Here is a 25,549-nt window from a genome sequence, read left to right as displayed (position 1 = left end):
CTGAATTTGAGCTGGTCAGTGCTTGACCTGGTCAGGGCAGAGGAGAGTGCTGGGTGGTCTGTAGCATGGCCAACCTCTACCCCACCCCGTGCTGACAAGGATGGGGTGAGGAGCAGGCGGGTATGAGCAGACGACCCACAGGACGGGATGGGACATCAGCCGGTGGGGGGACTCCCTGAGTTAACAGGAGACGGCAGCTTCTCAGTGCCTTTAGGATGGACTGAGGGTGCCAGAGGGGTCCAGGGGAGCAGCATTGCCTGGGTGTAGGCCACCCACAGCACCTCGAGGGGCAGGGCTCCAGGAGCAGCCAAGCCCTCATCGTCTGACTGTGTGTGCCCTTGGTCCCCGCAGCTCTGCGAAGACCTGTTCTCTCGCATCAACGAAATGACCAATGACAACATGTCCTACTCCGTGGAGGTAGGACTCCGCCTTCGTCCATTCCCTGGAGCACGGCTGGGGGTTCCAGGCCTGGGTGGCAATGCGTTACTGATGTAAAGCGAGTCCCCACCACTGGTCTGTGCTCTTAGCTTGTCACTCGTGTGCGTGGCAACCATGCCGGTAAATCACACCAGGAAGAGGAGCGCGGGGCCCTCCTCTGCTCAGCCGGTGTTTATTGAGCGGCTACTCCATGCGGGGTGCAGGGACAGGTGCCTCAGGGTGCATGGCCTGGGCTGTACTGTGACCAAGGTGGCCCCAGTGTGACTGCATTGGACGATCCCCCAGGATGGCTGTGGCTGGGGGATAGCCAGGCAGGCAGGGATGAGCTGAGACCCCCAATCACACACTCAGGGGCCATGGCCTGACCTGGCAGCTTGGAGCCCTTTGTGTGCCCCCCAACCCTCTTCCCTCAGGAGTTCCTGATGACAGTCCCCATATGCCCCCATCTTGGGGCTCTCTGATGACAGCTCCCACAACTCCTCCTGCATCCCACCTTGGAGGTCCCTGATTACAGCCCCTGCAGCCCCCACCTTGGGGATTCTTGATGACAGCTCCAACATCCTCCATCTTGAGGGTCCCTGATGATAGTCCCTGCACCCCACCTCAGGGGTCCCTGATGACAGCTCCTACAACCTCCTGCACTCCCACCTCAGGGGTCCCTGATGACAGCCCCTACAACCTCCTGCACTCCCACCTCAGGGGTCCCTGATGACAGCCCCTACAACCTCCTGCACTCCCACCTCAGGGGTCCCTGATGACAGCCCCTACAACCTCCTGCACTCCCACCTCAGGGGTCCCTGATGACAGCCCCTACAACCTCCTGCACCCCACCTCAGGGGTCCCTGATGACAGCTCCTACAACCTCCTGCACTCCCACCTCAGGGGTCCCTGATGACAGCTCCTACAAACCCCTGCATCCCACCTCAGGGGTCCCTGATGACAGCCCCTGTACCTCCCCACCTTGGGGGTGCCTGATGACAGCCCCTGCATCCCCTACCTTGGGGGTCCTTGATGACAGCTCTCACATCCCCCATCTTGGGGGTCGCTGATGATAGTCCCCACATCCCCACCTCAGGGGTCCCTGGTGACAGCCCCTGCACCCCCTGCACCTCACCTTGGGGGTCCCTGATAGTGTCTCTGCCCTGCAGGTCAGCTACATGGAGATTTACTGTGAGCGCGTCCGTGACCTCCTGAACCCCAAGAACAAGGGCAACCTGCGTGTGAGGGAGCACCCCCTACTAGGGCCCTATGTGGAAGACCTCTCCAAGCTGGCTGTCACTTCCTACAATGACATCCAGGACCTCATGGACTCAGGGAACAAGGCCAGGTGTGTGCGGGGTGACTGGCTCGCCCTCCCTGCCCTCCTTCCCCGCCCGAGCCTGCAGTTGCGAGTGTCTCTGAGGAAGGCCTGGTGCCTCGGGCACCTGCCGGTCTCCCCATGGGGTCTGTCCAGCGGCCCCGTGGAGGTGTGGGCCTTGTGGGCCTGAGGCCATTCAGGGCACATGCAGCCTGCCACAGGCCTCAGCTCCCCCCGTAGAGGAGGATGCTGTCGCCTACACGGGGCTTCTCCTGGGGGTCAGGCTGTGTGCCCAGGGTGGGGGGGGTGCCAGTGCTGTCTGTGGTGGCTGCGTGGGGTGAGGCCAGTCTCTGTGCCTGCCGGCCCGCTGGTCAGAAAGACTGGCCCCACATGCTCTGAGGGCAGACGGCCCTCTCCAGGGCACAGGGTGGGGAGCATGTGGGGATGGGTCAGCTGCAAGGCACTGTGGCCATCTCCCTGGCTGTGCTGCCCTGGGCCACCCTGCCCAGGAGGGTCTGCTCTGGTTGTCATGGAAACAGTTCCCTCTCTGCCACCCAAGGACTCCTGAGAGACTGAGGGTTCTCTGTCAGTCACCACCACCCCACACCTCAGTTGTGGTCCCAGGGGGCGCTCTTCTGATGAGGCCCCGCTGTGGAGGGAGCCGTGGGTCGTCAGACGGCAGCTGAGCCTGGGGAGACTGCCCTGAGGCTCCCGTGCATTGGTGGCATCAGGACAAACCCTAGGCCTCCTTTCAGTTGGCCCTGCGCCTTCTTCCCCAAGGCCATACTGCAGCCCTCCCCAGAGCCGCTGGTGTGGGCTGGGTGTGGGATGGATGGTGGCACCCCCTTTCCGCTCTTGGGGGGGGCTTCCCACATCATGGCCTTGCATGGGCTCCCATCCGGGGAGTGGAGTGAGAGATCCCTGGGCTCTCGTGAGGGCCTGGGAGCCTGGAAACACCCCAGTCACAGCACCCCTCATGCCAGGCTTGGGCTGGGGGCTGAAGGTGACACGAGGGACACGGTGGATCGTGGGTGTGGGCCCTGCTTGTGCTCTGACAAGAGGCAAGGTCCTCATCAGGCCAGGAAGCACAGCCCGGGAGCCTGGGGGACCCGGTGCCCCTTGACCTGGTCCAAGTGGCTGGCACCACCAGCAACCCTCAGGATGACGGGTAACCGCCTGTGGCTTCTGTTCCCCCAGGACCGTGGCAGCTACGAACATGAACGAGACCAGCAGCCGCTCCCATGCCGTCTTCAACATCATCTTCACCCAGAAGCGCCATGATGCGGAGACCAATATCACCACAGAGAAAGTGAGCACGGCCTTGGCGGGGGGAGGGGTCAGGCCCGTAGGGTCAGGCAGGATGAGGAAGTCAAGCCAAACACTGGCCACTCAGAGTGGGCCAGGCCTGAGAGGTCACCTCGTCTCTGCATTTGGTGCCACCTGGATGTGGAAGGGACTCAGACTCAAGGGGCCGTGGACCCCGGGTCTGTCTCCATCTGCCTTCTGCCTGATGGTTTTGGTGGAGACCGTGGGGCTGTGGAGGGATGCCCCCAGCACAGCCTCATAGGCCAAGGCTGCCTGAGTGGCCTTGGAGAGTGGTGGCAAAGGCTGGGGGTTGCAGACTGAGTGCCCATCACAAAGGTGACAGGGGGCCCTGGTGCAGGCTGACGGGATAGCGGGGCCCCAGGCTGGGACCAAGGCCTCTGGGTGGGCGCCGGCATCTGTGATCACAAAGGATAGCCTTTGCTGAGCAGGCATCACCCGCCCTGGCCCTGGCCCCAGATGCCTTTCCCACGCGCCCTGGCATTCCCAGTGGACCCGGGCGGGGGCGTCATCTCCGGGCCTTTATCCAGACATACAATCTGTGGGCCCCCTGAGGGGCAGCAGGGCGGGGGCCGAGCCTCCTCTGGTCCATCTGCAGCTATGACCCTCAGTGTCAGGTTCTCTCTGACTGTGTCCTCTCCCCACCCTGCCATCCAGGCGTCCTCCTGGGGGCACCTCAGCCACCTCCTGGTGGGCAGGGATCTCTCAGGCAGCACCCTGAGGTCTGCAGAGGGGCCAGGGGAAGTTAGGACCGCTCAGTCCCTGATGGTGCCTGTCACCTCAGCCTGGCGCCATCGTCCCCAGAGACTCAGGTTGGCCAGTGGGGCCTGAGAGGGCAGCGAGGGCAGAGCTGGACTGGGTCAGCCTAGTTGCAGGCCCCCTGCTGTTCCCACCCGTGGGCTTGGGGCACCGAGAGGTCCCACTGGTGTGCATGCTTGTTAACATCTGGTGAGTCCTGCCCACAACAGCTGTGGCTCAACAGGGGCTGGGCCTCCATGGGATGCACGTGGCTACCCACCCCAGGTGATGGCACTGTCAGTGGGGGACCCCCTGCCCAGTGCCCAGGGCAGCTCTAGGCACAGTTGTGCCCTCACGAGGCTGAGGTGCTCTTCAGAGCCAGGTTCAAATCCCACCACAGATGATGAGCCCCATCTGAGGAAATGGGTGACAGTGACAGGACACAGCTCGAGGGCACCGTGAGGAGTCACATGTGAGCACGTGAAGAGTGCCCAGCACACAGACAACAGCATAGCTGCAGCGCCAGGCGCTCGAGGAGCATGTCATATGCAGCCTCTTGGGGAGGTGGCTTCACACCTCAGGCAGAGTGTGACCAGAGGGAAGCTCTGATGGGGAGAGACCTCTGGGCCCCAGTGGGGAGGGCTGACCATGCTCCTCGGGGCCCTTCAGGCTGTGCCCAGGGGAGATAGGCGCCTCGGAGCGGCCTCGTGGCCTCTCCTGCATCTGGCACATTTGCCATTTCAGGTGAGCAAAATCAGCCTGGTGGACCTGGCCGGGAGCGAGCGGGCCGACTCCACAGGCGCCAAGGGCACGCGCCTCAAGGTAGGGGCCACAGCGCCATGCCTGTGGAAGCAGGGCCCCTCTGCACCTTGACCCATCACCGGGGGCCTGTCTCCAAGCCTGCTTGCTCCAGGGCGGGCCGGGCAGGGTGGCAGGAGGCAGGGGCAAGGAACTGGGAGGAGGCCAGCAGCCAGGGGGCTGCGCCAGGCACACCAGCTTGGGGTTGACAGGGACAGAGGCCCTGGCAGGAAAGCGGGGCTCTCCACGGGCCCTCACAGCATCTCATCCACAGGTATCTGTGCTTTCCCACCAGAAGAACACAGGCTTCGAGGCAACAGTGGGAGGGGCTGTGAGCTGTCTGGCCATCGTCCTGAGGGGACAGTCGGGTGTGAGGAGGGAGCATTTTTATTTTCCTGAGCCCACTTTGGTCCCCGCCATTGTCTGATAGATAGGAAGGAGTTCTGGAATTTGTACCAGGCAGGGCCATGTGAGATGTTACTAGGATCTGAGGGACCAAGGAGAGATGCTGGACACACTGCCCTCCCCGCCTGGCCATGGGGGGCCTCTGACCGGCTTCCTGCCAGAGCCTCCCGGGCCCGTGCAGCCCCAGGGTCAGCGTTAGGGCTAGCCAGCCTTGCCCCCATGCCACGTGGGGCAGGCCCCAGGGGTCACGCTGAGGCAAGAGGCTCCTGAGCCTTCCTGATGTCCTGACTGACCATCTTCTCTGCGCCCAGGAGGGAGCCAACATCAACAAGTCCTTGACCACGCTGGGGAAGGTCATCTCTGCTCTGGCCGAAATGGTGAGCTGGCTTCCGGTTTCTAGAACTAGATGGATGGGATAGACCGTGGAGGTACCTCCTCATCCTGCCCTCCGTGGGGGATGCTGGGAGCCTGTCATACCTGCACTGGGCCCTGTCTCTGGTGGGATGCCTGGGGTTCAAGGAAAAGCCCAGAGACGTGGGTGAGGGAGGGTGTCACTAGGCTAGAGATGGAGTAGTGATCCCTGTTACTCCTTGGAGCCTCAGTTTTCCCACCTGTAAAATGAGGATGTGCCACCTTCCTCACAGGGCCCTTAGGAGGGTCACCATGTGGGCTATGGTGAGTGTTCTGGTTGGTGTTCTTCTGGAAGGACAGGGCTATGGTCAGCTTTGACCTCAGTTAGTCCAATCCAGGCCATCCTCCAGGAGGGAGCCCATGGCCCTCAGAGGTGAGGGGCTGGGCTTGATGGGCCCCGTGGGACAGGCAGTATTGCCCACTCACCAAGACACCCTTCGGCTGGGGAAGGATGAATCTCAGGAAACTATACCCTCCTCTGAAATTGCTGGGGGTCGGGGAACAGCTGCTGGATGACAGCGCCCGAGAGGCCACACTCTCGTTTGGCCTGAGTATCTGGACCAGCTTAGTGTGGCTGGCCATGGCAAGGCGGTGAGTGATGGACGCCTGACCCGGGTTCAGGGCTCTCCTGCTCCTTTGCCTTCTGGAGCCAGCCTGTCCCTTCCCTACACAACTTGGGGCCCCGGCCTCACTCCAGGTCCTCAGGCTCTTTCTGTCTTTTCCTTTTCAGGACTCTGGGCCCAACAAGGTAAGCTGCTTTCTCCATTCTAGGGGCCGGAGCCTTCAAGCCCGGCAAGGGTGGGGGCTGCAAGCAGCGTGCACTCAGCTCCAGCTCGGCCCGTAAAGGTCTCTGCGATAAAATTCACTCCTTCGTTTGGGCGCTTAACCAACACACACTTTGAGCCCAACTCTGGGCTAGGCCCTGTGCTGGGAGAACAACGCAGGCCTTCTGGGGCCCCAGTGCAGTGGGGGAGGTAGACAAGAGACATGGAAACAGAAAAATAAAAATATAATTAAAATTTGGGATGAAACTTGTAAAGGAGAAAAATGGGCTGTGAGAGTGACCCACAAGCAAGATAGCCTCTAGTCAGTATGGCCAGGGAAGCGTTATATGACAGACAGGTGGCTTTAAGACTGAGACCTGAGGGGTGGGGAGGAGTCGGCCCGGCAGGAGGGTGAGCACCTGTGCCATGTGGTTGGAAAGCCCAGTGTGAGATCTGAGGTGGGAAAAGGTTAGTTTATGTGATGAACTGTGGGAAGAAACGGTGGAACTGTGTGGGGAGTTATGTGAGGAACTGTGTTAGGAATTGTAAGAAAATAGGAGAGGAACTTGGTGAGGATCTGAGAGGAACTAACTGTGTAGGAATTGTGTGAATATTTGTGAGGAACTGTGTGAGGAACTGTATGGGAAGTGTGTGTGGAATTGTGAAGAGCTATGGGGAATTGGGAGGTATTGTGTAGGGAACTCTGAGAACTGTGAGGAGCTGTGAGAGGAAGTTTGTGAAATGGTGTGGGGAAAGTGTAGGAATTTCATACAGGAATTGTAAGGAACTGTGTGGGCAACTGTGAAATATTTTGTGTAGGAGTGTGTAAGGAACTATGTGAGGAAGTGTGAGAATGAGTGAAACTGTGAGATTAGGTGGAACTTTGTGAGGAATTGTGAGGAACTGTGTAGGGAACTATTTGAGGAACTGTAAGAAACTGTTGGGGAAAATGCATGAGGAACTGTGTAATGGACTGTATCAGGGACTGTGAAGAATTGTGAGGAACTGTGTGTGGAACTGTGTGAGGAATTGTGAGTGACTGAGAAAATGTGTGTGAAACAGTATGAAGAATTATGAGTAAATGTGCGGACTGTGTGAGCAACTGTGTAGAATGGTGTGGGGGAACTAAATGGATAACTGTGTGAGGAAACTGAGGAACTATGTGGGAGTTGTGAGCAACTGTGTGAAGACTGTGAGGAACTATGTGGAAATGTGAGAGAAAGTATGTGAAATGGTGTAGGAACTGTGAAGAACTGTATGGGGAGCTGTGAGAAACTGTGTGAGGAACTGTGTTGGAAGTTCCAACTTCCAACTTCCATACTTTCAACTCTGTTGAAAGTTTGACATACTGTGTTGGGAACTCTGTGGGAACTATGTGTGGTAATTTGTGAAGAATTGTGAGAAACTGTCTGTAGACTGTGTGAGGAACTTTTAGAGGAAGTGTGTGATACAGTGGAAATTCTGTGAGAGATCTGTGAGGAACTGTATGGAGAATGGTGTGAGAAACCATGTTGGGAGCTTTGAGGAAACTCTGAGGAACTGTGTGGGGAACGTGTGTGAGGAAATATATGAGGAAGTGTGCAATATTATGTGAGACACTGAGAGAACTGTGTGGACTGTGTGAGGAACTGGGCAGGAACTGTGTGAAGAATTGTGAGGAATTGTGTGGGGGAACTGTGTGGGGAAATATGAGGAACTGTGTGAAGGACTGTGTAAGGACCTTTGAGAGGAACTATGTGAGAAACTATGTAGGAAGTGTATGTGGAACTGTGTGGGGAAGTGTCAGGAACTGTGTGGGGAAGTGTCAGGTGCTGTGTGGGGAACTCTGAGGGAACTCTGTGGAACGGTCTGCATACTTGTTAGGAACTGTGTGAACTGTGAGGTACCGTGGAAATATGAGAGGAAGTGTGTGAGATGATATAGGGAGATGGGTGTGAATTCTGAGGAACTGTGTGAGGAAAGGTATGGGAAATATGTGTGGAACTTGTGAAGAACTGTGTGTGGATTTTGTGAGGAACTGGGCAGCTGTGAGAAACTGGTGTGTGGGACTGTGGGAGAAACTGTGGTGAATTATGAGAGGAACTGTGTGAGGAATTGTGTGAAGTGTGAGAGAACTGTGTGGAACTGTGTGAGGAACCTGTGGAGAAGGAACTATGAGAGGAACTGTGACAAACTGTGTGAGGAACTGGGAGGAACTGTGTGTGTCCAGAACTATGAGGGAAAATGAGAGGAACTCTGTGTGGACCTGTAGAGCACCTGGGTGGGAACAGTATGAGGGAACTGTCTGCAGAAGTGTGTGACGAACTATGTGAAGAATTCTGAGGAACTGTGTGTGCACTGTGTGAGAGGTTGTGTGGAACTGTGAGAGGAATTATGGGGGACTATGAGAATTGTGTGAAGGAACTGTGGAACTGTGTGTTGAACTATTTGTGGAAATGTGTGAGGAGACTGAGGAACTGCGTAAGGACCTGAGAGGAACTGCGTGAAGGACTGTGTGAGGAACTATGTAAGGAACTGTGTGGGAAGGGTATGTGGAGTTGTGTGAGAAACTGTGAGGAATTGTGAGGCACTGTGAGGGAACTGTGTGAAGAATTGTGAAGAACTGTGTGGACTCCATAGAAGTGTGAGAGGAAGCGTGTGAAATGGTGGGGAACAGTGTGAGAAACTGTGTGGTGAACTATGAGGAACTCTGTGGGGAACTTTGTGGGGAGCTGTGTGAGGAACTGAGAAGATCTGAGACAAAAAACTGTGTGAGGGGACTTTGAGGAATTGTGTGGAGAATTGTGAGGAATTATGAGAAAGTATAAGGAAATAAGTGTGGAACTGTATGAAGAATTGTGAGGAACTCTGTGTGGATTGTATAAGGAATTGTGTGGAATGGTGTGGGGGAACTAAGTGAGAAACTATGTGAGGAAACTGAGAAAGTGTGTAAGGGACTGTGTGAAGAACTGTGTGGGAAGTATGTGTGGAATCGTGTTAAGCATGGTGGGAAGGATTATATGAGGAACGGAGAGGAACTATGTGCGGAACTGTGTAAGAAATTGTCAGAGGAATTGTTTGAGAAACTGTGTGGAACTTTGTGTAGAATTGTGTGGGAACCCTGTGTGGAATTGTGTGAAGAATTGTGAGGAATTGTGTAGAGATCTGTGTGAGGAGCTTTGAGGACCTAGATGAGAAACTGAGAGGAACTGTTGGGAACTGTGTGTGGAACAGTGTGAATTGTGACAAACTGTGGAACTGTGAGAAGTATGTGCAATGCTGTGGGGGAGCTGTGTGGGGATTGTGAAGGAACTGAGGAAGTTTTTAGAAACTGTGAGGAACTGTGTGGAATGGTGTGGGGAAATGTGTGGAACTGTGTGTGGAAGTGTGAGGAATTGCGCTGGAATTGCATGGGAAGTATGTGTGTGGAACTGTGTTAGGAACAGTGTGAGGAAGCTGTGAGGGACTGTGTGGGGATCTCCGAGAAACTCAGGAGAGTTGTGTGAGGGATTGTGTGGAGAACTGTGTTGGGAACTGGGGGAATTGTGAGAAACTTTGGGGAGATGCATGAGGAATGTGAGGGACTATATCAGGGACTGTGAGGAACTGTGTGAGGAGCTATATAGAGCTGTGTGTGAGAATCTGGATAGAACGATGTAAAGAACTATATAAAGAACAATGAGAGAGGAACTGTGTAAGGAACCTTGTGGGGATTGGGTGTGGAATTTTGTGATGAATTGTGTGACAAATTGAGGAACTGTGTGAGGGATTGAGGAACTACTAAGGAACTGTTTGGGAGTACTGTGTGTAAAGAACTATGTGAGGACTGTTGGGAAAATGTGAAGAACTGTGTGAGGAAGTGTGAGAAGCTATGTGAGAAACTGAGGAATTGTATGATGAACTGTGAGCAACTGAGAGGAACTAGTGAGGGAACTGGGAGTAACTGTGGAACTTTGAGGAGCGAGCGCTGGGTACTGGGTACTGTGTGGAGAACTACATGTTCAACCGAGTGAGGGAGTGAGTAAGGGGCTGTGAGGTAGTGTGTGAAGAACTGTGTGATGAGCTGTGTGAGGGCCTGTGTGAGAGAAACTTTTTTAGGAACTGGGTGAGAAAGTTGTCGAGGAACCGGTTGAGGAACAGTGCCTGGAGCAGGGAGCGAGGCGGCATATGGAGGGTGAGGCCAGAGACGGGCAGGGGCCTGATCTGAGATCCTTAGCCCATTGTCAGAAACTAGTTGATTGTGGTTTAATGGGAAGCAGTGGATGGGTTTCCAGCAGGGCCCACAAAGTCTAATTTAGTCTAGAACATGTGCCTCGGGCTGCTGTTAAAGAATAGATTGGGAGTGGGATGGCCTGGTGTGACGGTCAGGAGAATGACAGGTCAGTGTTACAAAGATCCAGGTGTGATACGATGGAGGCGGGGAAGGCAGAGGAGAGGGAGAGCGGTGGGTGGCTCTGGGAGGTGCTGGAGCCTGACTCAACAGGGGCTGTGGTGGATGGAATGAGCGGCGGTGAGGGAGCAGCGGAATCAAAGGTGACACTTGGACTCCTTGCTGAAGTGACTGAGTGATTATAGGGCATTTACTGTAGAAACAAGGAATATGGCAAATGTGGCAGAGAATTCAGCCTCAGGAATTAAATAATCAAAAAACAAAGTAAAAATAGAGAGTTTTTCACCTACCAAGCTTCCAAAGGGAAAAAAAGAAAGCCCTCGGTACTGATGGGCTGTTGGGGGATGGACACCCAAACTCTGCTCACAGAGGAGCCAGCACGGCATTTCTGAAACCCGCTTTGACCGCGTGTGTCAGGAGTGCACACGATTGATGTCTCTGCGAGCTAGTGGAGCTCCTCTGGCGACCATCCTAAAGAACAATGACGAATGTGTTTGTGCCCAGAGAAAGGGCACAGCCATTGTAGTGGCACCTGGGTGGGGACTCTGGGGGCACAGGCCATGGCTACTGCAGGTGCTCAACAAATACTTAAGCAAATATATACATGAACGGGTAGACATTGGAAAGGAACTGAATATCCACGATTGGTGGAATCGTCAGTCACGGGGGGTCCACAAGAAGCGATTCCCAGCAGCCATTACGTGGGCTGGAGTCCAGATTTTGGAATGGCCACGGGTTGCCTTAATAGAGGAGTAAAGAGTCGCAGGAGTAGCCAGAGTGGAGGATGCTTCATTCTGAGGGGAGGGGCGGGGAGAATAGGTTATTAAAGGAGGGGTCTGTGAGCTGGATTGATAGGAAGTTTGACGGGGGAGAAGGAAGGTGAATTTTCTGGGGAAGGGAGTGGTAAGCTGGGCGGGGGCCGGTGGAGGCCTGGATGCCACAGCAAGCGGCAGAGCTTTTCATTTCAGTGAGCAGAGCTGATGGTGTTGGAGGAGGGGCGACAGGCTCAGATGGGTCCTCTGACAGAGTGGAGGGAGGACACACTGCCCCCTGCCCAGCCTTTGGCTTTGGGGACCCATCCAGGAGACCCTGTGCTCATCCCTCCACCTTCCTTATCCTCCAATGGGCTCAGGGTTGACCTTGAATGTTCCTCCCCCACAGAACAAGAAAAAGAAGAAGACAGATTTCATTCCATACAGGGATTCCGTGCTGACCTGGCTCCTCCGGGAAAACCTGGGTGAGGACTCATGGGTTGGCCTGTTCCTGGGGATCTAACTTCCACCCTGGGCCACCGACCTGTCTTCCCACCTAGAAAGGGGCACTTGACCACCAGGAGGCCGCTCGCCCTTTCTGGGCTGGGAAGCGAACCCGGGACGTCCTTCAGAGGGCCTGGGCCAGTGGCCAGCAATAGGTAATGAAGCAAGTGGGGAACCAGGATGGCCCTCGGGGCCGCAGAACTCGCACCCACCCGTGTCGGTGCTCCTGGTTCAGGTCTGTGACACCCAGACCAAGTACCCACCCCTCTCTGGGCCTCAGTTTTCTCATCTGTCAGAGACCTGGGGAGCCCTGCTTGCTTGCTAGGTTTTGGGGGGCTGTCATAAATCGCCCCTCCTCCTATCTGCTTGTGTTCTGAACCAGTGAGAGACAGATGGGGAGATGGAGACTGATATGCTCCCACCCAAAAATGACCTCAGGGGTCCTCCCCGACTACACTTACAGCTGAAGAGGCTGACACCCAGGGAGGTAAACTGAGTCTCGGGCTGACCCTGTGAACACAGACAACTGGGGATCTCCACCCTTTCTTGGCTGCATGGTTGAGGTATGGGAGCCTCGGCTAGCTCACCCTGCACCCCAGAACCAGCTGGCTGATCCCCAGCTTGGGCCAGCGAAGGGTACCATGTCAGGCCTCCCCAGGGGAGGAAAGGACAGATGGGCGTTCCCAGGGGCAGGCTGTCCTCATTGAGAGAGGACAGGAGTGTCACAGGGCTGGGAAGGAAGCCCTCCCACAGGGCCACACCCAGGTCCAGCCCCAGGGTGGGGACAAGGGGAGCCCTCTGCAGGCCTTCTTGGGGCAGGCATGGCATTGCACCCCGAGCCCTTCATGTCATCACGTCACAGTCCTTGTGGGGGCAAGGGTCCCTGAGGTCAAGCAGGAGAGGCCGTCTGTCCAAACCCCAAGCACAGACAGGCAGCAGGCCCAAGGGCTGCCGAGGCCGCTGACCCCAACAGGACCCATTGCCTGGGATTCATTCCCTTAGGAGCTCGAGAATGATCGATTGGCATTGGAACAGAAGTTGAACAATCCGTTCCTCACGCAGTGCGCTACCTGATGCCAGGATCCACGCTGCCCAGGGCCAGGAATCTGCTGTTAAATATGGAGAAAATATTCCAAATGAGAATGATAAAAGTGAAAAAATTATTGAACATAAACAGTCCTTATCTTGCAATAAATGCCATAAAACCCTCCACAACTTCCCTCTTCATTGTGGAGACGGTGAGCCCTGGTTGTAAAATGACCCTAAAAGTGAAAAAAACACTCTACCATATACAAGAGCAGTAACTGAGGCGCCCGGTGAGTGATGAAGGCCAGACCCCCTGCTATCTGTGTTCACCCAGTTGGCCCTGTGACTCAGTTTACCTCTCTGGGCCCGGCTGTGAATGTAGGAGGAGACGGAGCGGGAGAGGACACAGCAGTGGGGCTAACCCTCCACTGAGCATGACCTGGTCTTCTTCCCACAGGCGGGAACTCGAGGACAGCGATGGTGGCGGCCCTGAGCCCCGCGGACATCAACTATGACGAGACCCTGAGCACGCTGAGGTGTGTTCTTGAGGGAGGTGGGCCCTGTTCCTCCACCTGGCTCAGGGTGGGGCTGGGTCCTTCCCTGCCTGAGTCAAGAACACCAGCGAGAGACGGGTGCCTCTTGGGAGGGGGCCGTCTCTCCTGTGACTCCTTGAGGTTCCGAGTGCCTCTCAGGCGCACCTGAGTCTTCATGGGCCCTGTTCCGTTCCCACCACACTTTGGGGTGCAGTTTGGGGCTGCGAGTGGCCCAGGGTCCCCGTGACACCAGACCAGTAGAGCTGTGCTCATGGGCTGAGCAGTTGGCACCCACCTGTTGGTCATGGGAGCCATGGGGGTCTTTAATTAACAAAGGGGCACAAGTGTGTCCCATAGGTCCCTCCGGCTGCAGGGCGGGTGGGCGTCCTGGGCCCCGGGCAGGGCTCAGGGCACCCAGACCACAGTTCCCTTTGCTGCCCAGGTATGCCGACCGGGCCAAGCAGATCCGCTGTAACGCCGTCATCAACGAGGACCCCAACAATAAGCTGATCCGCGAGCTGAAGGACGAGGTGACCAGGCTGCGGGACCTGCTGTACGCCCAGGGTCTCGGGGACATCACCGACAGTGAGTGTCTGTGCCCACCTATCCTGGGCAGGGCAGCGGGGCTGCAGATCCCCAGGGGCCTCTCAGGCCAGTGTGGCCTCCCTCCTGGGACCGCCCCCCGGGCTGGGGTGGGCCAGGCTGCCCTCACTGCCACTCTGGCCAGCATCCCAGTCCCTGCTCCACGTTCCTGAGTGGAGCCGCCTCCGGGTGGGAGCTTGGGGGTCTGGCCCCCGCCTGGGCGGACCACATGGTTTGGGTTTGGTGCTGGCCCCAGCAGGCCAGAGATGGTCTCCCTGGACGTTGGCATGCCCTGGATGCTGGGGTTTCAGGGGTCCGTGTGTCCCCGCTGAAGACCACGGCCACCCTTCCTGGTGCCTGGCCTGTGACGGGCATGCCCCGGACCCTCCAGAGACAAACCTGTTCTTCCTTTTCTGTCTCCTCCCTCCCCCACGCCTCCCCCCCTTAGCCAACACTGTGCCCGGAGGACCCAAATGTGTGTATCCCCTCTGCTCTCTGTGCATCCCCGCTTCCGTCCCGGCCCAGCAGGGGCGGGGCAGCACGGGCGGGGAGGGCGCGGCCAGGGCAGGCAGGCGGGGACCCTTCCTCAGCCTCCCGTCTTTCAGCGGCTGGAGGACAGCAGCCCTCTGGCTCCCAGGCACCCTGCTGGTAGATGTGGGGTCACGCTACCTTGTGAGCCCGCGTTCCTAGTTCATCCCCATGTCAATATGGGAAAGGGGGGCAATGGAGAGCCAGGGTGCAGCCACGGCCTTCTCAGGCCTAAGTGGCTGAGGTCAGGCTGTCTGACTGCCCTGAGGCCTGGGAAACTCCAAATGTCAGCACCAGAGAGCTGGAGGGTCCTCAGAGGGCTGGGCGTCCCCTGGCTCCTGGCTCTGGCTTCCTCTCTTATTTCTCCAGCTGACCCCACACACCCCACAGCCCCTTCCCCTGAAATGCCACGAGTCTCAATGCTACCAGATCCTCCCAGCCTGTGTCTCCTGCCGGCCTTGGGGCTGGCTCCCCAGGGCAGGGGGACTCGGGTTGGTGCCTCCCTACCCAGGGGCCGCAGGGCGCCCTCGGTTTCCCCAGTGCCCGTGCTGTCCTGTGTCTGCTGCTGCTCTGCTGTGTGTCTGCTTCTGCCAGGAGGGGCCTGGGCATGTCCCACCCCAGGGGGTGTCACAGCCCCAACTCCAGTGACTTAGGGGGCCTTAAGCTGTGGGGTGATGGGGTCTCTCTGGGCTTCCTAATGCCAGGAGACCCCAGGCCCAGAGCAGCCTCCTGGGGTGGAGAACAGAGGCTCCGTCAGGGGATCCAACAGTTCACCTCTCAGCCAGGGTGCTCAGCAGGGCTGGACAGTTAGCTCGGGGGTGCATGGCGGGGTCAGGGTGTGCGTGGCCCATGGCAGAGAGGATGAGGAGGAGCATCAGGCACCCTGGGTGCAGGGAAGCCACTGGGTGGTGACAGCGAAGGGTAGTAGACACAGGGGGCTGGAGGCACAGGGAGGGCAGGGAGTCTGGGTGGTGCCCCACGCAGCTCAGGTGCAGAGTCTCCAAGGTCCGGCGTGGGGGTGCAGGGAAGGCAGAGGGTCCCCGGCCCAGGGCTGGGCGGGGCGAGGTGGTGCCGAGGGGCTGGGGGTGCCGAGGGGCTGTGGGGCCAGGGGTGTGGCCGGGCTGGCGTCGGGGGTGGCGGGCAGCCTCGCATGCGCTTGTCAGGCGCCGGGCCCCGGGCTGCGCCTCACCCGTTCCTGGCTTCTGTTTCCTGCCTTCTCTTCATCCACCTCCTGCCTTTTCCCAACTCGGTTTCTCTTTTCTCTCCCTCCCGTCTGTCTGCCACCCTCTCTTCCCTTCCTCCCGTAGATGTGTCCGACCTTGAGAACAATAACCGTAACCGTGCCGTGGCCGAGCTGAGTCAAGTCCCTGACAATCTCTCCACAGTGACCAACGCCCTGGTGGGCATGAGCCCCTCGTCCTCGCTCTCGGCCCTGTCCAGCCGCGCGGCCTCTGTGTCCAGCCTGCACGAGCGCATCTTGTTTGCCCCGGGCAGCGAGGAGGCCATTGAGAGGCTGAAGGTGAGGGCACGGCCGGACAGGCCACCAGGCCCCGGGAGACAGGCGAGCTTAGAGAAGTGGGTGTCAGGGCCTCGCCCTCCCGGGGGCAACACCCCATCTAGGGCCCTGGACGCCCAGGGCCGAGACCTCTCCTCGCGGAGTGGTTGTGTTAACGGCACAAGGTGAGGCTGGCTCGGAGGCGTGGTGAGCCGGGCAGATGGCACAGAGTGAGTCCCGGCGCCCCCTCCGTGTGGTCCTCGCTGTCTGCCCAGGGCCACAGGGCCCCACTTGCTGACAGGGGCAGGCGGGTGACCTAGGGGCTCTGCGCTCCCTCCCGGGTGGTCTGTGCTTACACCTGCTCCTGGATATTCACCCAGCCGGCCCAGCCATGGCGGCTGCTTTCAGGTTTTTGGTTCCGTGTTCCTTCAGTGAATGGCTATTGGGTGCTGGGCTGTGCGGGGTGAGGGGTGAGCCCAGACCATGGAGACTGAGGGGACTGAGGGGACAAAGTGCGGAGGCCAGGCCAGGCCTGGTATGGAGAGTGGGGTGTGGGGTGAGCCTGGAGCATAGCGCCTACCTGGGATGGGGGGCCCAATGGGGTGTGGGGGGCCCTCTTGGGATGTGGGGGATCCACCTGAGGTGTGGGCCCCTTGGGGTGTGGGGCTAGGAAGGAGGCACCGATGTTGGCAGTGTCTGTGCCTCAGCCTCGGGCCAGCCGCCTCTGTGCCTCAGAACCAGCATCTGTTGTCCGCCTGGATCTCTTTCTCTCCCTCCAGGTTCCTTTTGTCTTGTCCTTCTTTCTCCAGGTGTGTCCACAGGAAAGACCTGGGGCCTGTGAACATGTCACCCCTCAGCCTGTGTCCTTGATCTTTCAGACACAGCGCTGCCTGGACGGACCCGGGAATGGGGGTCTCACCTCCCCTTGCCTGGCACCCAGGCCTCGGTACCCACCTCATGCTGCTCTCTCTTGCTCCACAGGAGACGGAGAAGATCATAGCCGAGCTCAACGAGACCTGGGAAGAGAAGCTGCGGAGGACGGAAGCCATCCGCATGGAGAGGTGGGGGTTGGTGGGGGGGGGGGATGTGGGCAGGACCAGCACCGAGCCGTGCGTGCCAGCCCTGGGCTCCCGCACCCGGGGCGGCTGTGTCCCAGTGGGAGACAGACCTGTCCCCTGTCACCCAATGACCCCCGCCTCTTGTCACTGATGGCCCCATTGACCTGATCCCTGATCAGGTGATCCATCCGTTCAAACGGACGCCTTGACTCACTGACAAGCGGGGGCCCTGCAGGAACACTGCCCTTGGGCCTTGCGGCCAGAGCCCCGCCAGCTCCTGGTGGGCCGATTGGTCAGCTGGGGGTGAGGCAGGTCCTGCAGCCCCTTGGGACTGGAGCTGACCCCTCTCTGTCCCCCCAGGGAAGCGCTCTTGGCCGAGATGGGCGTGGCCATGAGGGAGGATGGCGGTACCCTTGGTGTGTTCTCTCCCAAGAAGGTAGGAGCTGGTCTGACTCAGACAGGGTTGGGCAACCCGCGGCCCTTTGTGGGGTGTCAGCTCCTCCGGGAGGCCAGAGGGTTCCTCCTGGGAGGAGGGGAGCACGGTGGCAGGTCCAAGCATTGGGGGCTCTACTCCCCCATGGCCGGACCTTCCCTGTGTGGGAGATTCGGCCGCGCCTCCTCATGGCCGGACGTCCCTGTGGCCTTGGGACATCTAGACAGGCCACTTAGCTGCCCGAGGAGTGGACTGGGCCCCTCGAGGTTGGGGTGAGACTGGGGATCCTGAAACCTGTGGAGCCTGGATCCGCCTTGGAGCTTATGCCGCACAGGCAGGGCCTGGCTGGACCCAGGGCTGGGAGCCAGCTGCTCTTGGAGCTTAGCTGAGGTGGGGTCTGCCATCCCAGCAGGAACCCCTCCTCTCCCACCCAGGCCAGTCTCGCTCACCAGACCCGGCCCTGTCAGCAGGGGGCCCTGAAACAGAACAGAGCACCACCCCCCATTCAGTAGCTCAGATAGGGTGTAGCACAAGCATTTGGGGAAAAGTCTCTGGCAATGCTAGGACCCAGACCCCTGACCCACCCCAAAGTTTGCCAGACCCTTAGAGCCCTTAAGAGCCCAGTTCCAAGCTGGGAGGCCTCCATGGAGGCGGTGGCTGTCTGTGTGACCCCAGCACAGGGCTCTGCAGGCCCTGCCCCTGCTGCCTTCTTGCTGAGGAAACCCTGGCCTGCCTGTCCCAGAGTGACCCCGCTGGGGTCGGCTTCTCACCCTTGCTTGGTCTGGGGCAGAGAGTTTCTGCGTTTGTAAGTCCCTGAAGCCAGCAGCACATCCAGCCCCGGGTTGTGCCATTGGAAACTTCCGGGGAAGAGGAGCCCAGAGTGCTGGTGTGAAGGGCTCATCAGCCTGGGTGGCCGCTCCTGGGGATGGCTTGGGTGCCTCAGGCTTCTTCTGCCCCCATGTACTCCAGGCCCGAGGTGGAAGGGAGGGGTGCTTGGGAGGACCTGGGCAAGGAGGGGAGCAGGTGGGGCCCTGACGGGCTCTTACTTCACATCCCTTCTGGGGAGGCCTTCGGTTTGCATCTGGAGTAGATGGTTCCTGGGCTGTGTCAGACCCTGCCCCTTCCTGGAGGGTGGGGCTCTCGGTGTGGGTGTCCTCGGGACGCTTGGCACCCTGGAGTCTTTCGGCTTCATTGGTGGCAGAGGGATTTGCTGGTGGCCCCGGGGCTGGGTACTGCCTAGGAGTGGGAGGACGGCCTTGGGGCCACCGGGGACACCTCCTCTTGAGAACATCAGTGTTCCTGGGACTCTGGAGAAGTACGTGGGCCAGCTGGGTCCCCCACAGCTAAGCCTGCCAGGGCAAGCACAGGCCCTTCCTGGCTCACACCCTCCCTGCTCGGGGAAAGGGATGGCCAGGGATGGTTTGTCCCCAGAAGATGACCAGGTCTTTGCACCACGCACAAGGGTGTTGGTGGGGCATTGTGGGGCTTATAGCTCGAGGTGGGGGTGGCTTGCCCCAAGCTGTCCGGTGGGAAACTGAGGAAGCTGTCCCAGCCTCCACCATGGTGCAAGACTCTTGCCCAGGACACGGTGTGGGGTGGCGTTCCCTAGCTCAGGAAGTGTCGGGGGCACAGAGAGACCCCAGGGTGAGAGCAGTGGTGGAAGTGAAGATGGGGGTGTCTGGGGCCCAGTGGGTGGAACCGGTAGCTGCTGCCCTGGGGACCGGGTGGGGCAGGGACCTGAGGGCAGTGCTTAGACAGGTGTGGCTGGTGGGAGGGGTTCGCCTTTGGTAGAACTGTGGACAGGAGAGGTGGGGGGTCCGAGCTGGGTGGCTCAGCAGGACTTCTTTCACAGCCTCTCCGCTCCCCAGCCCCCAGGCCTGAGCCTGGCCTGGTCACCATCCTAATCCTTGTTGATTGGCGGATCCCACTGGAGCCCTCAGCTCCTGGGTGCCCGGTTGAAATGGGGTCCTGCAGCCCTGGTTTAGGGTGGAGGAATGGGCTCAGAGCTGACTACCCAGGACTGTGCATGTCCAAGGGCCCACCACAGCCTCCAAGTGCCCCCCCCCGAAGGCCCCCAACTGCTGAGAGCTGGGCTCCCAGCCCCTCCCGAAGCCCAGCCCCCACTGAGTGCCGAAGTTGAGCCCCTACCCAGCCTGCTGCCCAGCAGCTGTACCCCTCAGGGCTCTGGGGTCCCCATCAAAGGCTCTTCTTCAAGGAGCCTTTTTCTTCACGTCTCCTGTACTCTCTGCCAGGCTGGGGTGAGACCAGTGAGGCCAGGGCTGGTGGTGGTCTGGTGTCTGGGGAGAGAGTGCAGGCGGGTGGCCGGTGCCAGGCTCCTCCCCAGGCTCGCTGACCCTCCTGTCTCCACAGACGCCGCATCTCGTCAACCTGAACGAGGACCCGCTTATGTCTGAGTGCCTCCTCTACTACATCAAGGACGGGATCACCAGGTGGGGGCCAGCGGGGCGGGCGGCTTGCCCCACAGAGGGGCTGCCTAGGTCGGGCCTCTGCTGGAACATCGCCACTGCCCAGGCTTGTTGCTGGAGGCGATGCCGTGGGCCACTCTGGGCTGGTGGCTTTCCCAGGCTGGGCTGCGTTTGGGAGCATCACCTGTGCCCCTACCCTGGGTGTTTCCTGAAAGAGCCTGGGTGGGCGTCCCTGGAGGCTGCAGGGGGCCGGCCGGGCGGGCCAGTGGGTGGTGTCATGGGTGCACCATGCCCAGCAGTGGTGACAGTGCCCCCCTCCGCCACCCAAACAGAGTGGGCCGGGAGGACGCGGAGAGGCGGCAGGACATCGTCCTGAGCGGGCACTTCATCAAAGATGAGCACTGTGTCTTCCGGAGTGACTCTCGAGGGGGCAGTGAAGGTATTGTCACCCTTCAGCCCCCACCCCTAGTGCTACTGGTTGTCAGGCCTGAGTGAGGCTTGCTGGTCCACCCCAGGTGGTGCCCGTCACCCCTCCCGGCTTCCCAGTCCACCCCGGGGAACTACCCCTTTAGAAAGGTGCTTTGAAGGCTGGGCTGGGGGACAGGGGGCTCCCTCCCCTTGCTGGGGGCTGATTGAGGGGTGTTCATGGGCGGGCGGACGTGAGCCATGAGGAATGAGCCCAGATCTAGGGTGGAGAGCTATTTTTAGATCACACTTTCATGTTGGCTGTGGAGTGGCCATCTGTCCATTTCTCCAGCCTCTGTCCCCATCACCTGTCTTGGGTGTGGCCCCCTCGGGGAGGCAGCTGCTGTGTCGGTGTGCCATGTCACAGTGCCATGGCCCCCAGTTCAGAGCATGCTCCCGGCAGGCATCTGGCCAGCCTCTGGACTTCAGACCAGTGGCCAAAGCCCACTGTGTGACTGGGACACCTCAGGAGAGTGACCTTAAGCCGTGTTGGGGACATTGGCTCACCCAGAATTCTCTGTCCCCAAAGCCCACCCTCCCCTGGGTGGGAGGGCTCAAAGCCCAGAGGGGCTCCAGACTCCCAGGGACACGCTGGTCACTGTTTCCCAGCCATGCCCACCTGAGATCCTTACAGGGCCCGACGGTCAGCCCAGTACAGCCTCCCTGGCTCTCTGACTTGGACACATGCACCTCCGGAGTGGGGGTCTCTTTCCTCATCCACTGAGTGGGGTGCGCCCTGCCCACCTCCAGCTTCTCTGAAGCCCAAACCAGGTGTTGCGGGCAGCCAGGCTTTGCAGGGAGGAGAGAAGCCTGGTGGGGGCCACACCTGGGTGACCACCCAGGATGACAACTCCTCACAGTCCTCTCTGACCCCCCCATCTATCCTGTAGCCGTGGTGACCCTGGAGCCCTGCGAAGGGGCAGACACCTACGTCAATGGCAAGAAAGTCACAGAGCCCAGCATCCTGCGGTCAGGTGGGGCCAGGGGCAGAGCCAGGGGCGAGTGGGAGGTAGGGAAGGAGGGCCCTGTCCCATCCCCTCGACACGTGGACCCCTTCATGCTCCCAGGGCTGTGGGGCCTCCCAGGAGGGGCCGCTCACACAGAGCCCTTCCCCTTTCCCCTGTTGTTTCAGGACTGGGCCCAGGCTGGGAGGGGAGGCCTCGGCTTGGGGTCACCCTCCCGGTGTCTGGGGCTGGCTGCAACTGGGGCCCAAGGGCAGGGAGGACAGAGGAAGTGACCAACCACGGGAGGCCAGGGAGGGCTGACACTCAGACACGGGACCTCGTGTGGGAGGAGGGGCTGAGCTGGCTCTGCGGGTCCCAAGTTGGAAGGGAACTGCGCCGTCCAAAGAGAGCCCCCCCAGGAGGGACTGTCCAAAGACAGCTGGTGCTGCCCGGGTAGGACACGTGTGCCCTGTAGATGGGGTAAACCCTGGCCTTGAGTACACGCAGACCCGCCCTGCCCTGCTTCCGTCAAACGAATGGGGAGGTGGATGGGGAGGGAGGTGCCCAAGCACAGCCCTGGGGCACACGGAGCCCCAAGGGTCCAGATGCCTGCGGGAGGGAGTGAGTGTCACCGCTGTGTGTTGAGGGGAGTGTAGGCCACTGTAAGGGAGTGCTCATGGCCAGGGCACAGGGCCAGGAGGCCGGGCTGGTCCAGGGGTGGCACCTGCAGGGCCATGAAAAGGATTGGATGTTGGAGAAGTCCTAGGACTGTGTTTTGCAAACATCGCTGGCTGCTGAATGGGGAGGGGCCGTGGGGGTGGATTTGGGGAGACAGTGAGGAGGCCCATCCAGGTCCTGGCCAGGGTTGAGGTGGCTGGCCAGGCGAGAGAAGAGACCTGGAGCTGAGAACCGGGTGTGTGGCTCCTGGTGGCTGGGGCCCTCCCTGGGGTGGGCAGCGCTGGGACCCCAGGGGGAGAAAGAACCTGTGCCCCTCCCTTCTCCTGCCCCATCTCTCACTCCTTGGGGCCACCCCGAGGCCACAGGTTCCCCAAGACCGGCCTTGCCTCTGTCCGCCAGGAAACCGCATCATCATGGGAAAGAGCCACGTGTTCCGCTTCAACCACCCCGAGCAGGCGAGGCAGGAGCGCGAGCGCACGCCCTGCGCTGAGACGCCCGCCGAGCCTGTGGACTGGGCCTTTGCCCAGCGCGAGCTGCTGGAGAAGCAGGGCATCGACATGAAGCAGGAGATGGAGCAGAGGTGAGGCTCGAGGCTGGGGTGGGGGTGGGCTGCCACGCCCATCCCCGCTGTGCTCTTCCCTGCAGCACCACCCCTGCCACACCCGCCCCCACCCGCTTGTCCCCGCCCACTTGTACCCGCGGTGCTCACCTGCACCCCTTCTTGCAGGCTTCAGGAGCTGGAGGACCAGTACCGCCGGGAGCGGGAGGAAGCCACCTACCTGCTAGAGCAGCAGAGGCTGGTGAGGCTGCCCCGCTTCCAGGACACCACCTGGCGCTCGGGGGTCTGGGGCCCCAGTGGTCACTCTGCTGGGGTTGCGTCCGGGGGCACCAGGCAGACCCTGGGTCCCACAGCACGAGAGGCCCCAGTGGGAGGGCTGCGGAGGGGCCTGGTCTGCACTGGAGCCACAATCTCGCTTCTGCACCAGGACTACGAGAGCAAGCTGGAGGCCCTGCAGAAGCAGATGGACTCCCGGTACTACCCAGAGGTGAACGAGGAGGAGGAGGAACCGGAGGATGAAGGTGAGGGGTGCTCGTGGGTGTGGAGGTGGGCGGGGCCTGGCCCTCGGCCTGGGGAAGGGTCCTAGAGAATAGGCAGCCTCAGGCCGCTCCCTGGAAGTCAGCAGGTCAGCACTGGGGTCCCTGGCCTATCCCTCAGGGAGAGGCCTCCTTGTCCCGGGGAGGCACCTGAGGAGGCAGGATTTGGGGGAGGTTGTGCTGCAGCAGGAAAGCACCTACACACATGCATGGATATGAGTGTGCTTACACATGTGGGTTCTGGTGGGAGCGGCCTGGACGATGGGGAGGACGATGCTGGCAAGGGCTCACATGCCGACGTCCTGCATCTGCTCACCCCTGTCCTGCCCGTGGGAAGCTGGTGCTCCCCCACCCCAGACAAGCTCACTCTGCTCCTCACCTCAGGAGCCCCTTCTGAGCACTGGCTTGGGCAGCCCACCAGCTGACCGGCTGACATTATGCTCCAGGCAGGGCAGGCGGGTGGAGTTGGACACAGGGTTCACGTCCAGCTTGGCCTCTGTGCAGCTGGTCAGCACCTTTGTGCTGATGTGACCTGGGCCTCCCCTTGTCTGGACTCATCCACCCAACAAGGCTCCTTCCTGCGGGGTGGGGGTGCTGGACGGCAGGGGTTATGGGGAGGAGGGCCGAGCCGGGGAACGTGGACAGGCCCTTCCTGATGTCCTTGCTCGTCTTTCCCCCACAGGCCTAGTGGACAGAGGGCATGTGAGCTGGGAGAGGGTGTGTGGGTCAGCCACAGTCTGCCCTCCTGCCTCCTCTCCCTGGGGTCCTGGCCCCCACTGCTGCCCTCACATGGCCATGGCCGTGTGGCTGTCATTGGTACTGCCCCCATGAGCCCATGCTGAGCTTCAGCCAACTCTCAGGACCCCCAGGCCTGGGGAACTGATGGCCTCTTTGTGGCTCCCGGAGCCTTTTCGTGTGGCTCCCTGTGCCACATCTTTCCACCAGTTTCCTTCTTCCTGAGCGCCCAGGACAGTTAGTGTGAAATTGGGGACCCAAGCACAGAGCCCCCAGCCCAGGCCCAGAGTGGGGGGGTCGTGGCATTTCCAGGATGACGGTGTGTACCTCTCCCCACAGTCCAGTGGACGGAGAGGGAGTGTGAGCTGGCAATGTGGGCCTTCCGGAAGTGGAAGTGGTATCAGTTCACGTCCCTGCGGGACCTGCTGTGGGGCAACGCCATCTTCCTCAAGGAGGCCAATGCCATCAGTGTCGAGCTCAAGAAGAAGGTGGGCTCCCACCCCAGTGCACACTGCCCACTGGCCGCCCACCTTGGAGGGAGGGCGTCACACTGTCCTAGTGACAGCTGGGACTCAGTGCTCAGCTCCTCTGCCTCCTGGGGTGGGCAGAGCAGGCCTGTCACTGGAGCCCCTAGAAGGATGGGCAATTCGAGGGAGGCCCTGGGACTGACCGAGGTGGACGTGCGTCCTCGCTGCTCAGCGGGCAGGCTGGTGAGCAGATTTAACTTCCTCTCCAGCCGCTGGTCAAAGGTTCTGGTGAACAGTTATGGGGTGTAGCTGAGATCTCTGGGAGGTGGGAAGGAAGCCTTCTCAGGGCCTTGCTCCCACCCAGCACGGGGCTGATGGGGTACTTTTCCGCCTGTCACAGGTCCAGTTCCAGTTTGTCCTCCTCACGGACACACTCTACTCCCCACTGCCACCGGACCTGCTGCCCCCGGAGGCCGCCAAAGACCGTGAGACGCGCCCCTTCCCCCGCACCATCGTGGCCGTGGAGGTCCAGGACCAAAAGAACGGGGCCACCCACTACTGGACACTGGAGAAACTCAGGTGTGGTGGGGAGTGGGCACCTGAGGTGGCAGCAGGGACAGGGTTTCACCCTGGGCCCTGGGCCGAGGGCACAGAAACGAAGGTGGCCCAGGTTTCATGCTCTGCACGTATCAATGCAGCTATTTCTCCTGTTTTCATTTCTTTCAAAAATCGGAAGAGAGAAGTGACTAAAATCCAGCCTTATTATAGAATCTGTATTCTCCTTCTGCCAATGCAGGGGTAAAGTTTAACATGTTTAATGTGTTTTCATGGAGGAAGGGGCAGGTGAGGACGGTGGGGGGCCATGGCACCAGCAGGGCCAGCAGAGCATGCGGGCCGGGAAGGCAGGGTGCCACCAGAGCCCGTGGAGCTGAAGCTGGAGCTGGGGCCGGAGCCGGGCCAGAGCTGGGGCTGGAGGAGCTCAGTGAGGCAGGGAGGGAGCTCCTCCCCCTTAGAGCTGTAGCCAAGCCTGGAGGAAGGGGGCGTGGGGGTGGCCAGGCTGGGGCGACAGGGCAACCAGGGGTGGCAGCTGTCCCTGTGAGAAGTCTCTTTCCTACAGCTCTGCCTCCACGGTCCCCACTCGATTACTCTGATGTGTGCCCGGCACTTAACTTATCAAGGTGACCGAGCGACAACACAGACTGGCCAATGCCATTGAAGAAAATTTCAGAGTTGCTCACAGTTCCCCTAGAAATGAGAGGCAGACACGCACACGGGGCCACGGGGA

The 25,549-nt window shown here is 59.8% G+C and overlaps 1 protein-coding gene across 50 annotated transcripts in view; it reads left to right on the top strand.

Moving 5' to 3' along the window:
* Positions 1–25,549, top strand: part of KIF1A (kinesin family member 1A) — a 101,512-nt gene that overhangs the window by 32,850 nt on the left and 43,113 nt on the right. For 23 of the 50 annotated variants that reach the window (XM_070269649.1, XM_023642764.2, XM_070269675.1 and 20 more), the window contains 21 exons: positions 352–417; positions 1,587–1,765; positions 2,933–3,044; positions 4,541–4,618; positions 5,311–5,376; positions 6,141–6,158; positions 11,705–11,780; positions 13,283–13,361; positions 13,801–13,943; positions 14,389–14,415; positions 15,776–15,987; positions 16,945–17,024; positions 17,382–17,457; positions 19,825–19,904; positions 20,213–20,319; positions 21,236–21,319; positions 22,367–22,547; positions 22,695–22,767; positions 22,954–23,047; positions 24,137–24,285; positions 24,665–24,843. In XM_070269649.1, coding sequence (XP_070125750.1) covers positions 352–417; positions 1,587–1,765; positions 2,933–3,044; positions 4,541–4,618; positions 5,311–5,376; positions 6,141–6,158; positions 11,705–11,780; positions 13,283–13,361; positions 13,801–13,943; positions 14,389–14,415; positions 15,776–15,987; positions 16,945–17,024; positions 17,382–17,457; positions 19,825–19,904; positions 20,213–20,319; positions 21,236–21,319; positions 22,367–22,547; positions 22,695–22,767; positions 22,954–23,047; positions 24,137–24,285; positions 24,665–24,843 — 2,159 coding nt within the window. The remainder of the gene's footprint in view (positions 1–351; positions 418–1,586; positions 1,766–2,932; positions 3,045–4,540; positions 4,619–5,310; positions 5,377–6,140; positions 6,159–11,704; positions 11,781–13,282; positions 13,362–13,800; positions 13,944–14,388; positions 14,416–15,775; positions 15,988–16,944; positions 17,025–17,381; positions 17,458–19,824; positions 19,905–20,212; positions 20,320–21,235; positions 21,320–22,366; positions 22,548–22,694; positions 22,768–22,953; positions 23,048–24,136; positions 24,286–24,664; positions 24,844–25,549) is intronic. The other 27 variants (XM_070269660.1, XM_023642762.2, XM_023642766.2 and 24 more) reach the window with 3 other exon arrangements.

Source organism: Equus caballus, chromosome 6 (assembly GCF_041296265.1).
Source record: "Equus caballus isolate H_3958 breed thoroughbred chromosome 6, TB-T2T, whole genome shotgun sequence".
NCBI classification, from domain to species: domain Eukaryota; kingdom Metazoa; phylum Chordata; class Mammalia; order Perissodactyla; family Equidae; genus Equus; species Equus caballus.
Note: the sequence above shows the minus strand (reverse complement) of the source record. Positions and strands in the feature narration are given on the sequence as shown.